This window comes from Strix aluco, chromosome 13, assembly GCF_031877795.1.
Source record: "Strix aluco isolate bStrAlu1 chromosome 13, bStrAlu1.hap1, whole genome shotgun sequence".
NCBI classification, from domain to species: domain Eukaryota; kingdom Metazoa; phylum Chordata; class Aves; order Strigiformes; family Strigidae; genus Strix; species Strix aluco.
This window is the reverse complement of record NC_133943.1, coordinates 8,947,549-8,963,983: the sequence shown is the minus strand read 5'-3', so window position 1 is coordinate 8,963,983 and position 16,435 is coordinate 8,947,549. Positions and strand designations below refer to the sequence as shown.

Below are 16,435 nucleotides of genomic sequence, written 5' to 3'. Positions count from 1 at the left end.
GGGTCTGTGCTGTGGAGCAGCTGAGTGATCCGGGGTCATTAGGCCATAAAACACACCCCAACTCATTTCTCCCAGGGTTGTTCAGTTTTTTATCCAGAACAGTTCAGTGATCCAGGTCACTGGGGCCCATCAACCGTGTATATTGGCAGAACAGGAGTGGTGGGTTGGTGATGGATTGGAGGTGGATGTTCAGGGGCATCGGAGGCCTTAGGGCATCAGAGCAGCAGTGGGTGCCACAAAGTGAAGAGACATGTAATCAGCAGATCATTTGTTTGCAGCCCTCTTATCTGCCAGCTGTTTGCATCAGAACTCTAAATCAAGCAAAACTAGATATGAAAGGCATGCCTGGCTTGCAGAGGGGTCACAGAAAGGGTCATTTTGTTATTATTTTGAAAGAATAAAACAATCGTTAATGAACTGTTCTTCACATTGGTAAAGTGCCTTTAATCTGAAGATATAAACGTATTTAGAAACATTAGGAAGAATAAAGATGTGGGCCTGTATCTTTGATGCTGGTCCTTAGGGTTGGTTGTCCAAAATTCAGAGCCTTGGACCCTGATACTCAAAGCAAGTATTGTTTCTGGCTTCAGGTGAGACGACGCAGCCTGTGAGCTCTTGGTACTTCTTAGGGTTGGTGTTAGTACTGGGGTGTCCATGAGAGAGCAGCTAGTTTAAAATTAAGTTTAAAAAAAAAGAAGAAAAAAAAAAAGTCTTCATGGAGGAAGGGATGGAAATCAAACAACCGGTCTAGTATCAGTGGCTGAGTCAGGAAGAAAGACCTGCTCTCTTCCCTGCCATTCCCCATTGCAGAACCATGTTGAAATCAGTAAACATTGGGCAACTTTCAACCATCAGGCAAACAGTCCTCCACAGCAGTACGTTACACACAAAGCTGCAGGCACATCATGTGTTCCGTGACTTAAAGCACATCAGAAAGATCAACAGAGCTGCCTGGTCATGGTGTAAAGTTCACTTCCAATTCTGTGTGAAGAATCATTCCATTTTCATTGCTCTTAAGCTAGGAAGCTGTTTCCATGAGGAAACCTCGGGTAGATGCTGTGAAAGGGAACATCAGTTGCAGTATTTTGTCTAGGGCAGATGAAGCATAGGTGCTCCCATTCCCACAGATCCATGTCAGTTGTTTCACCCTAATTCCTCAACGCTCAGAAGAGTCTTTTCCCCTCGGTTTTCACTGCTCCTTCTGCAGTCAACAACCACGGCTGCTCCTTGGATGCTTTTAAATCAAACCTAAGAATGGTTTCAAATGGAAATTTGGAAAAAAAAGGCAAGGAGAGTCTCCTGGAATAAAAAGGGCCCTGTTGAGTTGATAAGGCTGTGGTAATGAGAGGAATTAGCTCAGTTTAGCTTTGTTTTGAGTAGGTCTTGTCAAATTCTATTAAAAATAATTATGTAATTTTCCCTCCCCCAGCCCTCTTACACTAAAACAAGTTTTCAAATGAAAATTTGTTGTAGAAGGATGTTTTTCTCAAAAATCATTAACTTTCTGATAGGGAAATTTGTTTGTTTGTTTTGGTATTGGCCACAAAGCTTCATTTTTTTTTCCTTTGGTTTTGACAAAAGCTCAACATTTTTATCAATAAAATGCTGCCATTATTCCTCTTCGCTTTTTCTTTGTGCCAGGCGCAATCAGATAATAGTTATCACAATGATGATGACACCACAAGATAAAGTCTGCCCATTTCATGAATGAGCCCAATTTTTATTTCTCTTCATCACAAAAGTCATCCCACATTTGTTGTACACACTGTTGGTTGCTGTGTTACGGGACATATCACCATGTACCAGATGCTTTACTCTTGCAGAAGCATTTCTAATGGAGATGGAAGCTTCTGTTAGCTAAATTTTAGAACAACAGCAAAAAATAATAATACAAAACCAAAATATCATCTTCAGCTGCATAGCAAATATGGATCAAAAATTTAACACTGTATCAGATCACGAGCGTAAATATACCTCACCATAAATAAAATTCATTGTACAAAATAACTCAAGCAGCTTTTCATACAAATATGGTACATTTGACAAGAGTTTTTGAGAATATTTTCTTGGGTTTTTTTACACCTTCGATTCTTTTTTCTTTTGTTCTCAAACACACATGAACCTACTGGACTGGAGTAATGCAGGAGAAAAAGGACTAACATGTTGTTCAATGCTAATAAGTGCTGTAAGAGCTTAAAAGGAAAACCACTGAAGTGCTGAGCTTGAACTAGTTTGCTTCCCCTTTCTATTGTATCATTGAAAGTCAAGTGTAGCATCATCCAAGAAAGGCATGTGCACTGCCAATAGTCACATTTTATGATGTCAAAGCTGGAGGGAACATTAAAATAAATGAGTCTGACTTCATTCATGACACAGGCCACCCTTTCTCCCCCCCTGTAATTCCTGTATTGAGCCAACAACTTGTCTCTGAAGTAAATGTTCCAAGTGGTGGCTGGTAAATCCTGGAGAGTTTGAAGACTACTTCAGAGTAAGCAGGGAAACGTAGGTAAAAAAGCAAGCCCATAGTCAGTGTCCAGACAGGGGTCCACACTTCCCTAGGAAAAAAAATTAGGGGTCTGCAGATTGTAAAAGGCTGAAAACTATAGGATTAGAGCATGGCTGCAAGGAAGACACACAAACTTGGCAGAAAGTCTGCGAGTGTGGAGAATATGCCCGACCCCATGGCAGTCTGTTACTTCTAGCCATACTGTTACAAATTTGCTCCCTATTTCCGTTAATAATTATGACATTAAAAAAAGGATAGCAGGAAAAAAAAAATCCATTTTCATGGACTTCTTTAAAGACATAAGCCTGGACCTCTTTCTCATACACAATCAAGGAGGGTTAGAGAACTGAAGCTAAAGACTATTTGCACCCTTTAGATAATAAAAGGACAATAACATCAAATCTCAGAAATGAAGACCGTAAGATTATTCCTAGCTGGTATCTCATACTACTTGAGCAACAAGGCAAATCATCTGCATACACTCTACAGCCAAAAACACTTTACATTTTGTTCATGCACTTTGGACATTTCACTCAAAACATTTAATCCCTTTAAATTTGAAGGGATTTTATGTTTTTGCCAGCAAATCTGAGGGCAACAAATAGATTTCTCCACTTGTTCCTTCAAGTACATGCAACTGTGTTTTGCAGGATTTCAGAGAATTATTATGGCAAAACTACAGCAAAAGAATGCAAAGTGATATTCATGTTTAGGTAAAATATCTTGTGACTCACTCCAGACCTAAACAGATGAAAACAGGTGTTTAAATTCACTTTACTATATCCTGTTTTGTCTAGGTAGCTGAGACTGGGCTGTGTGGTACAGTTCATCCTTTTGTATTAACTTCTTGGTCATGCTGGTTTCTGAGAAGATTCCAACATCCAATAAGAAGACTCCAACATCCCATAACATGTCAGACACAGTAGGACATTTAATTTGTGCTGTGCCCAGAGGTGGCTCTGAGAGCCGACAGGGACTTGTGCCACCTTTTCAGCAACACTTTCATACCAAAATAACAAGCACTTACTATTTAAGTCAGGAAAAATAGGATCTTGGTTGGATCTATCTTCCTTGTATCTTGTTTTCCACAAAAAATAAAGTGCTTGATTCTGCTTTTCCTTTTAAAAATATATATCTGTAGATACCCTTACTCCAGTAGTGTAGAAGTGTTGGAACATGATGGAAAACCAGAACTGATATCCTTAGTGGGAGAGTAAATAGAGAGCAAGAGCCCTGCAGTGTCATTCAGTCCCAGATGCTCTTCTGCTGCTCTTCCTCACAACATGGAGAAACAACTTGCCTTGCTGGGCTGGGTCCTTCCTTGCCACTCAAAGATTTCAACCAGATTTCCTGAGATTTCATTTTACCTTCGATTACTGTGCTGCACAATTCCTCCCTGCAGTTTAAATGTCTGTCTCGTTAATTAAAGGAAACTCAAGGTGTGAAAATGTCCAGCATTTTTCACATGTGGGGTATTTATTGATTATCAGGGGAGTAAGTAGTGACTGTCTGGGAGAACAAATTCACCCCACCCACCAAGATCTCCTCTTGCTAATAGTAGCTTGCTGGCTGTTGACAAAATACTCCAGCTGGGACATTTATACTAATTAATTATATGTTCCCTCTGAGAGAATAAATGCCCAGGCTCTGCCTTTTTAGCATCTGTAATAGCATGCAGTTTACAAGGCATGATGAAATGCATGAAAGGAATATATATTATCACATCTGTATACTGTAACAGCAATTATCTGCTGTGACCTGGCTAAAGCTTAGAAATTAAAATATTGCCAGTGGTGAGGCTAGCATCATTTTCTCTTGGAGTATGTGGTTTGATCTCCTTTAACTTCAAACACAAGCTTTTGTATCACTTCAATGACACTACTGAGGGGAAGCAGGGAAGACCACGAGTTACGAAATCCTCCTTGAAGTTCCTGCTGAATTTGTTCTCAGTATCCAGGGATCTTGGATTAGCTGAGTGGGAAAAGGAAACAGACTCCAGTCTTCCCTCTTGAATGCCTTTAAACCTGGAAAATTCTGGGTATTTTTTAATGCTTATCCTGTATTTTGCCTCTTCTAAACAATCACATCATTTCTGAGTGATGGGAGGTTTCCTAAACCCTGCTGATAGTCACCATTCTCTGAAGAAAGATTTTTGGTCACTGTGCCATTAGGAATTTGTCTAAAACAAGGGAAAATAGCATCCCAGAACAAATTACACACCCCAGCTCTCATCCTTGGCCGAGGATCACGTATGTTCAAGGTAACTACACCTGCCTCCTGTGAGGACCAGTGATTATTTCCATCCAAATTAATATGTTCAAGAGCACATTCACATGAGTGCAGCCTGTTCCATAGTCCATAAGAAATCTTGTTTAGTCCATGGAAGATGTGTCTTCAGGGGAGAACCCTTTGCATTAAAGTAAGTGGATGTCCCATAGCAGGGAAAAAGCCAGGCCATTTTCTCTTTCCCCAGCTCTCTGGGGAAAAGTGCTGAGGAGTTATATGGCTACTAGATCATTGCTATTCTGAAACCCACATGCCAAAGCTCCCTTTAAAAGATGCTAGAAAGGCCAACGACATGGCAGAGAGCACGAAGCTAGCCCCAGCCTGGGGCATGCAGCCATCCAAAACCAGCCTCGCACGGCTCCTCTGTGCCCATCACTTGATCCTCAGGGTGCTGCCACAGGTGACATCCTGCCTTCAACCCTTCTACCCCCAAAGAGTGAATCAGGGGCTTGTCTTCAGACCCTCCTGCTCCATGGCTGGTGGCATGTATCATTAGGGGTGTTGATTTGCCCCACTGCTGCTGTGGTGGGAGTGGGCTCCTGGCACTGTGGAAGCATGGACCTCTTCTACCAGGACCCCCATGTTTGGGGCTGCAATATGGCTTCGGAGTGATGTGTTTGGATGAATCACAGGGAAAAACTGGACCACTTCATGGAAGAAAAGCACATTTTGCCCGCCCGCCCCCACCCACCCCCAAGTCTGAAAGCTACAAGTAAAACCGATCACAGGGATGGTACAGAAGAACATGCACTCAAACAGGGCCGGATGGGAAGATGCGTCCCCGTGTGTAGTAGGCACACCCAGTCTTACTTTGTTGCCAGGTCTCACGCCATCGAGTTTACCCCTCCCAGCTGTTCTGGGTTCAGTCCCTTCTCCCTTCCCAACCTGCGCAGGGTCAGTGTCCACACTAGCAGGTGGTGGCCAGCGACTGGTGGATTGGGGGCTGGAAGCAGCGCACGTGCTCCACCGTGGAACTGTCTGTTTCCACTGACTTCATGTACTTGTTCAGGATGGCAAAAATCTCGTTGTTCAGGATCTGATACTTCCTGATCCTGTCGGCCATCTTCTTCAAGGGCTGGAGGAGATGGTGAGGGAGAAAAATAGTAGATGAAGAAAGTCTTATGTCATCTGACCAGCTAGAAAGTAGCAGTACCTCTGCCCTGCTGCTGGAAACCTCTGCTGAGGCAAAGCAGCTCTAACGCCTGTTACAGTTCCACTTAGCACCTCCCAGGGACCAGTGACTCACTTCATTACAGGGTTCGATGACTCAAGACAGAGCATTAACAAAGTCAGTGAGTGGTCCTAAGCTAACCATTCAAGACTCCCAGCTGCTTATTGATAAAGCCACTGAGATCATAGGATGGTTGCTGGAAATACCAGCTTTTTGGCTCCAGCTTCCCAACCCCAGGAAGAAGGGAAAAGCTTTGGGAGAAAAAAAGATTCGATTGTTAAGCCAATTAAAACCTTGGCCTCTCTGCTGAGACTGCAGATGGAAATCTCACAGCGAGTGTGTCCAGTTTGAATAAGGTTAACACCAGGCATGGTTGTAATTTCTGAGTTTAGACAAAGCAAGACAGAAAACACAGAGAGAAGTGTGCTGGTTCAGGTCCTTTGGGAGTTCACCCTTCAACTTACCACGTTTTTTATGATTTCATCCTTCCCGTCCTGCCTCTGCACCTTCAGCAGATGGTAGCAAAAGTCAAAGAGGTCAAAGCGCCGTTGCTGTCCAAGGAGAACAATGATAGAGCAACCTGCCCAGTTCAGACCATCTCCAAAGCACTGCCTGGAAGGAGGACAGGGTGATGGGGTGGGGAGAGATGACAGGATAGTTAGGTAAGAGAAGTCCTACCACAGCACCAGGAACTTTCCTTGGTGAATTCCTAAGGAAATGAGATTCAGTCCTACTCCTAGAAAGCAGGTATACACCTAGAGAACATGAACTCAGAAAGAGATATACAGAACTACACCAAGGCCAGGCTGTGCAGGGTGCATCACAGGGTAAGATGGATGAAGACCTAGCCTCTGACTTGGGTTGTTGGTCCATCTCCTTCTGCCTGTCACCTTAGGCATGTCCCTTTACATTGCTCTTTTCCCCAGCTGTTCAGATAGAAAGCTCTCTGGGCATCTCTTTATGTCCATGCACAACAAAGTCCTTTCTTCAAGGCCCAATGTTCCCCCTCCACCTCTACACTGGCTGAGGCTGTCGCTGTAGCTGAGGGCATGCTGGGGGCTTGCTGGCCCCGCTAGCTCATGAGTGGCACTAATGGCAGAGCCAGCCGATGGACACTCACTCTGCAGTGAACTCGTTGGTGCCCACGGGGATGCAGTACACAAACTGCATGGCACTCCAGAGCCGGTGAAACTCCACGCACTCGTCCACGTGCATGACCCCGTTCGTCGGGGGCGGCCCGCGCCAGATTGGGTCCTGCAGGTAGCTCCTAATTCGCGTCAGGATCACCTCAAACATGGACAGCCCGCAGCATAACCGCTCCTTGGTCAGCAAGTCACCCTCCCGGGCGATGGCTATTTGCTGAGGAGGAGGATAACCAAAGAAACAGAAGTGACAATGTAATACAGATGGACCCTCTTGCTGGACTTAACACTTCCCGGTCCCCCTGGCTCTTTCAAAGTTAACACACATCCCAAGCCTAGTCCAACCTTACCTCTGATGGCTGCTCCTGGCACTCCCCACCAGAGAATACTCATTCCTCAAATGGAAGAAGACTTAATGTTGTGCTCGTTTGTATTTCAGCAACCTAACTGTCTTTTGAAATAACTATGTACGTCAGAAAACAAAAGTTCAAGGCAAAGCTCTGATCAGAAATACTGATCCTTAATTCTGCTAGCATGCTGTTCTATTAGTGCTACTCAGTGTTGCTGGGTTTAATTTCATGATTTCTGCAGATTATGAAAATAAAACAGGAGAGAACAGGGACATTTTGCTTCCCAGGACATTGCCATCATTTCTTTAAAATACAGGTAGTTTATGGCTTTCTTGATTTCTTTCGTAGTTAGGGTTAAAAAGCTCTGAGGAAGATGAGAAGCCATTGGAACCTTAATACTGGAAAACCTGTGTTTTATAAGAAAGTCAAATAATGTTTTTTTTCAGATGTGGAAGCTTTATATGCGTGGAGAAGTTCTGTGATATCCCCACTCAGATTTACACATACAAATCTGGAATGGCTCCACCGGATGGAGTTCATTTAGCTTTTACACTAGAAGAAAATTAAAAGAGAATTGACTTCATTTCAGCTTCATTGCTCCCCCGGAGAAAAAAAAAAATGGGCATTTTAAATAAGCAAGCAGGGCCTCCCCCTGGCACAGGAGCACTGACCCCACTGAGCTCACTGAGTGGGGCTGGGGTGCAAGTGTGCAGTTTGCTCGCTGCCCTGATATCCTCTTAGCTGCCCCATTTCTTGCCATTTCCAGCGGCGTTACTGACTTCTCTTTGCAGCGCTGCCAAAAATAACACGGGAAATGGGAGCCGAGTGCTGTCAGAGTCATGCCCGTGGCTGTGGGAGGCTGCAGCTCTGCCGTGCCCACCTTGATAGATGAGTGGCTGCCATGGCGCCCTGGCCCCACAGGCAGAGCCTTTTACCCCTCTCACCACGCTGGCAGAGGCATGCAGAGCAAGCGTGACATTTACCAACCCCCTGCCTATCCCAGAGGACTTCCTGGAGCTTTAAGTTGTTTTTAAGCATTTGCTCCATTTCCAGCTGTCCCTGTAATGCCTATAAAAACATCATCGTGATCAGAATCATGATGGGGGCTTAAAGCATCTGGCACAACAGGCAGGCATGTGTCCTGGCCAGACATTAAGAACATAAATTATGCTCGGTTTACTTGGATCGTCTTCATTCCACTCTAAAAAAACATGAATGTGCCTGCACATCCCCTTTCCTGACTATTAGTTTATGCTGGCAGTGACCTAAAGCATTTTCAGTTTGGTGGCTATTGAAATTAGAAGCGTTACAATTCCTGCTTGTGCCACAATTTCAAGGACGTTCTGGGAACCTCAGATCAATTAATGTTCAACTAATAGCAAATATCAAGGGAAAGTTGCATTGCTGCGTGGAGTGCAGATTGGGTCTGGGATCCCCAGATCTGTTAAACACAGGAATTATATCACTGGTTTCATGGCACGCACTTGCATACGTTTGCTTAGCAAGTAAAGATTTATTTTATCCAGCTTGCTTTTATAACTAAAGGCTGTACACTTTTTCTCTCCAAACCTGCTCCAAGCTCTTATGAGTACAGATTACCATCTGCACACACTAGTCTACGATGGCAAAATGGGGACACAGTAGAAGTAAAGCCATTTCAAATACAAATTAGGTGTTAGCATTACTGTTTGCTAAGATACAGTGATAGAACAAGTACTTTTGAGAACAAACTAGTCCAATGATCTTAGTATACTGTTTCTTAAGAAATCTTAATCTAGGAAGGGATGTATCTGGCTTTCAAAGGATGTAGTGCCACTCAGTTATGCACATTCACAGACAGAATTTGGCTCTAAAATTCACCACCATAAGACCAGTCTTTGATACAGGACTACTACCGTTGGGTATCTAACAGGGTGAAGGCAGCTGGAGAGCTATTAGTCCTGTGGGCAGATCTGCCTCACAGTCTGGGATACCACTGATTTCTAAGATCAGGAGAGGAAGGGTGTCTCGAGGTAAATTGTCAAAGGATACCACTGGGCTGGGTCAATTATTCCTTCTGTCTTCAAAAGGAAAGGCTCCCATTACTTCCAGTGAGAGACTGACCGAGCACTTCTGAAAATCTGCTATGATCAGCACTGAAAGGGAGAGGATTCCTTTAATGAACCACTCCGACCCCTCTGGTTCGTTATGAATCACCTATCAAACAGCTGCTTCTGCATTCCCAATGCAAAACAATTATTTACAACAATCACTGTGAGTTTTCCTGCCATTGCACAAATCCAGTTGTGCCATACCTCTTTTACAGCTTGTTAACTGGCAAGCTTGCAAGAACCGTACCCAAAGCCTGCAAAGACTGGTAGATCCCCACTAACTACAGCAGCCTCTGGCTCAGCCCCTTCACAGCATGTAATTATAAGAAACGCATAGGGCCACCTATGGGAGAGGCATCTAGCAGGCAACTTCTGCTCAGATTCTGGATGGTTGCTAAAAGGCACTTATGCGTTCTGCAGGAAAAAATCCCATATGGCCTGTGTCCAAAACTGCATTTCCAAAATGCATGTCCAAAACTGCATAAGGAGCAAGCTTAGAAGTTATGGAGGCACCTACAGAAAGTGACTCTTGTGTTCAGTTACATCTGAGCTCAAAAAAGGTTTGGTACTCAACTGTACCTGTGTGATGAATATGGGAACAGTTTACGGAAAAACTAATTTTTAGCAGGACATGAAATACCTTTGTTTTCATCACCATCATAACTATGGCAGGGATAAGCAACGAGTGGACTCTTAATAGCAGATTTCAATGATGATTTTGCATGGAAAGAAGGAGAGAGAGAAAGACCAACACAAAGACACAAAAACACAGAGGTGAATTCTTTTTCTCGAGTGTCTCCTTTAAAAGGAAGTCAATGGGAAGTGAGAGAAGTGTCTACAAAGTAGGACAAAGCCCTCAGGTATCCAGCCAATTTCTTTGTTTCATATGATTTTCAATGAAGCAAAGTTCAAAATGTCCTTGATCCACCAGAAAAACAAGAAAAAAAAAATCAACAACTTTCTGCCTGCCATAGATCTGTCATCTCATACAACTGAGTGTTTGTTCAATTTCCTTGGCAGTACATTACAGAAAAAGGGTGTTGATTCATTTAATACTTCGAATGATTTTTATCCCATCAGTAGTGGGATAAGTAGGCAGTGGAAGTTTTGCTATTGATATCAATGGAGCTCAAATTTTGCCCATTATATTGATCAATCTATGGAGATATTTTTAACAGTACTCAATTTCTGCACAAGAGATCTTTTCCAAGCTGAGACCCATCTCAAGAAGACACTTAAATGGAGCCGTAATTTTAAGCATGTGCTGAAGCTCTAAGCATGTGCTAGGAGGAAACCATTCTCAGATGTATTCCTTGACAGGGATGAGCTTAAAAATGGACCACACTGCAGCCCTAAAATGGGATCCCCAAAGGTGATGGCAATTGATTTAAGTCAGGGAGAGCCCTACAAAGTTTCCCCTCAAACCACCCCAGCAATTCTCCATCTTCCTAAAATGGAGAAGAAGAGTTTTTCAGAGTTATTCTTATTCAGAGCTGGCTTCTAGCATGCTTGCCTTACAGCTCCCTGCCAACTCTCCAGACTGGAGGCAGCAACACACCATCTCTGGACCCACTCACAAATTTCCCTTCAAGGTGTCTGCTAGGGCAAGGATTCCGATTTTCTTGTCCGATTGATGTTTTGGGGGGGAAAAAAAAAAAAGAAAAGGATCACTTTCCCAAGGCCAAACAGGCCGTTTTGGGACTGCTATAAATTTTCAACAGCCATCCCTTTCAATGAAATCCTTACCTGCGGAGTGCCCAGCCTCTCTATTAAGGGAACCAGGTGAAGTGGGGCATACTTGGCTTCGAGACGCTTCATGCGCACCTCCAAGCGTTCTCCTTCTGTCAAGCGAGCAGCAAACAGTGAAATGAGAGGAGGAAGTGGAGACCCGCAATTTCCGCCGAGTTTGCTCAGAGCTGCCCCCCAGCAACCATCCAACGAGACTTTGGATCAGTGAGCCAAACCGACAGCAAATGAGGGAACCAGTGATGCAGAGAAGGGAGGGATGTGCGATTGCAGTCTCAGCAGCAGCTTAATCACACATGTTCAAAAGCATGTCCCTATTACTGATCACTCCTGGTGAGATGGACATTTCATGCTGTCATTCTCCAAAGAGGCTGTGAAATGGCTTTAAAACCTTAAGGGAACCCCCAAACTGACTAAGGTTTCAGTCTGTAACTAGGCTACAGAAAATGCACCCTTGGCATTTGTTCCACCTGACTTTTGGCTGTATCCACTTATCTATTTGGAGGGGGAAGCAGGGCCAGAACTAACCCTCAGCAGAAATGGGAGAGAAACAGCTTCTGGGCAGAGACCTATGAGTCTGTCCACTGCTTCCCTCTCAGCTTCTTACCTTTGATGTAGACCCTGGGCAAAATATTTTGGAAGGGAGCAGCATGCAGCAAATCACAAACTTCTTCCTGGGACTGAGGCAGGAAGAAAGAAAGATAAAGTAAGTTACAAAATATCTATAGGGGTTGAGTGTATGGCTCAGGGGCCTGGGCAACACTACAACAATTCATATCTACGGCACCTATTCAAATCCAACCCAGCTCAGTAGTAACTCCAATGGTTTGAATCGAAATGAACTAAAACTGGAAGAAAACTCAACTTAAGCCAGGAAGTTTCCTTAACTCAAATAGGTTACTTCCTGCCTGTACAAGGCCAGAGCTTTATATTTATTTTCTGTCCCACTTACTAGCACTGCAAGTAAGAGGGGATAAAGAACATGGAGGTTTCAGTTTCATCATACCCTGATGAATTCCTGCTGTTTAGTTTTACAGAGAGTGCCCAAGTGGAAGTTACCCTTTGGCTTAGTTATTTTAGGATGTGTACATGTACATAATAGGTTGGTCTGAAATTATCTGATTGTTCATATGGTGTTCTCAGCCAGGGCTACCAGACCAGAATCCCAGTGGTGTAGGCACCAGGGAGAATACAGAAGTCCAGAGAGGAATAACATCATGAGATGCCACCTGAGAGAATGCATGCCGATGCACTTGAGAAAAAATAATCCCAAACACAGATGCACAAGGAGGAGAAACCTAGAAATAGGCAGGTGGAGACTGAGGAGTGATGGCTGACAATACATTGTATACGAGTCTGCAATGGGAAACAGCAGCAAGGAAACCAAAGCTGTTCAACACAGAGGCATTGCGTCACAACAAGGCATTAGTTTGCTCCTACAAAAGTCTAGTTCTAGGACATGCTTTCAGTTCTGAGCTTACTGTAGAGATCTGGACACACTCGAAAGCAGGTCATGACAGCACAGCAAAAGATATCTGGGGGCCAGATGGAATGACTTGGCTGGGTCTGTTTGAGATGCACGGGTGGATACCCCACCTTCCAGCCAAGAGGGAGAGGACAGTGTAGGATGGAGCTGCAGGAGGCTGTACTGGCGCATGGATGCTGGGATGGGAGTGAGTTTGTGGGAGTGCAGTTTGTGACACAGTGCTGGAGGGACAGGAACAGTCCGGGGACCCTCCATGGGCAGAGAGATGCTGATGCTAACAGAGTGTGCCTGTCACCTTGGTTATTTTGTTTGCAAACCACTGTTCATTCCTGGATGAATGTCTTTCACTGCTGTTTCCCTCTGATCAAGAGCGTAGTTTCCCCATTTGCAGCCTGCATTCACCTGATACCTGTCCCAAAATTAGTCATGTTACTAACAGATCTCCTCCCCAAGGCCCATTACCTGAGAGTAAGTAATTCTGCTTAGAAATTTAGTCCCAAGCAATCCCTCATTCCTCAAATTTAAACAATAAAAAGAGGGTAGAATTGGAGCAGGCTGCGCATCTTCACTAGAGCCGTCTCTACCAGCAAATGCCACCAGCCTTAGATCATTCTGACAGCTATGAAGATAACAGCACTGTAAAAGCAATTGCTCCTGCTCATAAGAGCTCCATTAGAGGGACAGTCTTGTTACTTGATGGCTCTACGCATCTGACATCTCCCAGCGCACAAGAACCAGTGCCTGCTGCGAAAATGGCTTTATCTTCTGAATCTATTTCTGTGTGGAAAAACAGGGGATCAGAGAGGGAGAGACTTTGGCTGGCACGGAAAGTGGGCAGGCGTGGACTTTGATGGGCAGCCTTCCTTAAAGAGACCCCCAAATTCTCAGAGTCGTCTTCTCTTTATTTTCTGCTATTCTAAAATGCCAGTATACTGCTGATGTACAGCTCCTGGGACTGGAGGAACATTTTTGCATTGAAATGAAGGATTTCTTAAAGAAACCACCATGTGTCCCTTTAGTGTCCATTTAAAGATGGGTTGGAAAAGGCAAATGAGGTACATCCAGCATCAAATCCAACACTGAGAACAGCAGAAAGCAGTGACGAAGCCACAAAAGGAACAGAAACTGCCAGGATATAGTTGGCTACTCTTGTCATTCTATAAAATAAAGTCAAGCTGCTAGGTGATATACATCTCTCTAGTTTTCTTAGTCTTATGCAACTTCTGCTCACTGAATGTGTTTGATACACCGTATCAGGAACTAGAAGTCTCTATATCTGGGGTTAAAATGCAAAGGCAAGGGCAGAAATAGCCATTTTGAGGACATGTAGAGATTTTCAGTTTTCCCTGTGCTCTATGGTTAGATAAAACTCGGAATCTTTGAACTTTCTTCTAGTTCTGCTCTGAACAAAACTTTCTGGCTTTGCTTGGAAATCCTACTTTATGCTAGGGAAGTCTTTCTGAAATATTTCTGGAAAAACGGAAACAACCCTGCCAAAACCATTATGACATGAAATATGCATTTTTAATGTAAAATTGTGTTGTTGACCCTCCTCAGTTGGCTCTAGGCCAAACTATGAGATAATTAATTATGAAGTAAATTTGTGTGTGAAAACTAAAAGCTAAGAAGATGCGTGGCACTCAGTCATAGCCTTTGCCCCATACCAGAAGGGGCATCACATGAGCTGAGAGGCTGAGAGACTTGTGCACATGTAAAACACTTGTTCAGGGGGCAATACTGACTTGTCACTCCAGCTAAGCTTTCAGTGAAGATAAGTGATAGGAAGTATATCATCAGCTCTTCTGAGATCTCCTTTCTGTTAGGTTTCTTTATCCTTATCACCACTAGAATCATATGGGTTTTCTTCATTGCACTGGCACCCCAAAAGAGCAGAGGGCTCAAATCTACTTCTCACTGTACAAATATGTATATAAAAAAAGTATAAATCCCTGCCCCAGAGAGCTTACAATCTAGAAATAAGCTCCAGTTGTTTTTATTTCTGAGAAGGATGAAGAAGGGGTAGCTTTGGGTCCAAGCATTAAATCTAGATCTTCCAGTATTCAGATTCTCCTTCAGCAACCCCAGATGTCAGTGACCAGGTGCCAGTGCACACCATCCCCATGGACATGCCCCCAGACCCCACACAGTCCCAGAGAGAGCCTGAGCACATGAGAACCTGGAAAGTAACATTTCCCAAACTCTTCTGCTGAAGAACCCACTTCCACTTATACTCTTGAGCTGGCAATTTCAAGTACGGTCTGATGGTGCAGGGGGTTTTGCCTTACCAAAGCCTGCTCGATAAGGAGGCAGAAGAGAATGGCATTGCCCACTTCTCTGAGGCTCTGGAACACATCGGTCTTCAGCTCTGCGTACTCAATGATGTCCTTCAGCTGATGGTGGAAAAACTCCAGGATGCCTTAAAAGATAAGGAAGGACAATCAGAAAAGCAAGAGCAGAATCACCCCCCGATAACTCGGATAAAAAGACAATCAGTGCCTGTTATTTCCTTAATCACAAATTGCAAGCTGTAACTGTTAAACAGATGAAGACTGGCATTGGGAAGAACAAGCACGCAGTGTCTTATCCTGCTTTCAGTAACCCTGGGGAAATAGGGAGTAATTCATACGAAGTCCTTGGATTTTCCCATCAGAGGAAAAAAGTGATTCAAGACTGTAATGGATGCCTTGGTGCTGGCTCACGTATACCAGCCAGAGTTTCCCCATCCAGCTCAACGGCAGGCTGCAGTCTTGCTGCAAAACTTTGCATCATCTAAGCAGAGCTTTTGAAAAATATCAGTGAACCCACAGTAACAAAAGCTTACAAAATCCTGAAAATAAAACAGAGGCTACCAGAAGACATTCCCTTATGAGCCATCTGTGTGTTCAAAGGGAAATTTCCAACAAGAGATTTCCTGGAAAAGTTTCCTACGTATGTTCCAGTGTCAACAGCAAAGCAGCTGAAAGTCTGTCTCAGCAAGCCTGGCTGCATGTTGCACTGGCACGTCGGGTGCCAAACCTTGTTTAATTACTGGTGTGTGCCTGGCTAGATGCTGTACCAACATGTGGGAGAGCTGTTGCTCAAGCATGTATCCGTAGCACCCACCTGGAGAGCCATATTCATGTCTTGGCAAGCGGCATATCTTGGGCATTACTTCGATCAGAGTCTTCACATACTGCAGGATGGTGCCTTGTAGCTGTTGGAGACAAGGGGAGGTTAAACTGGAATAATGGCTCCTTCTGGCGTTGGTTTTGAAAGAGGCTGGTTGTGGACAGGTCCATATCTGACAGCACAGGATGAAACTTCAGCTGGAGTTCAAGAAGAACTTGCTTAATTTGGATTTCATTCAAATACAAAAAACAGCTGAAGTGTCTGCAGTTAAGAGTGCTTTTAGAGCTTCCTCCCAAAAAATAAATCACAGCTGCATGGATTTTTTACTTCAAAATACAGCTTGCTGTGTTTGCATTGTTTGCAGCTGAAATCCAAACAAGGTTCATTCTTAGACCCAGCTGGACTTGTGCTCCTAACCCAAAAAGCATTTCATCAGAGCTGCTAAAGGATTCATTTCTCAGCACAGGAAATGCTCCTTCCACCTGAGGAATGATCACTAGATACTCAAGAGTTTAAAAAAGAATTTACATGCATGTAGAACAAGTTTCTA

At 43.9% G+C, this 16,435-nt stretch overlaps 1 protein-coding gene across 4 annotated transcripts in view; it reads right to left on the bottom strand.

The window, feature by feature from the left end:
- Positions 1-1,686: 1,686 nt before the first annotated feature.
- The window catches only part of CYFIP2 (cytoplasmic FMR1 interacting protein 2), a 56,190-nt gene continuing 41,441 nt past the window's right edge, over positions 1,687-16,435 (bottom strand). For all 4 annotated transcript variants that reach the window (XM_074838136.1, XM_074838140.1, XM_074838138.1 and 1 more), the window contains exons 25-31: positions 15,880-15,970; positions 15,063-15,193; positions 11,899-11,971; positions 11,292-11,386; positions 7,084-7,322; positions 6,428-6,575; positions 1,687-5,867 (exon numbers count right to left, since the gene is read on the bottom strand). In XM_074838136.1, coding sequence (XP_074694237.1) covers positions 5,700-5,867; positions 6,428-6,575; positions 7,084-7,322; positions 11,292-11,386; positions 11,899-11,971; positions 15,063-15,193; positions 15,880-15,970 — 945 coding nt within the window. In that variant the 3' untranslated portion in view covers positions 1,687-5,699. The remainder of the gene's footprint in view (positions 5,868-6,427; positions 6,576-7,083; positions 7,323-11,291; positions 11,387-11,898; positions 11,972-15,062; positions 15,194-15,879; positions 15,971-16,435) is intronic.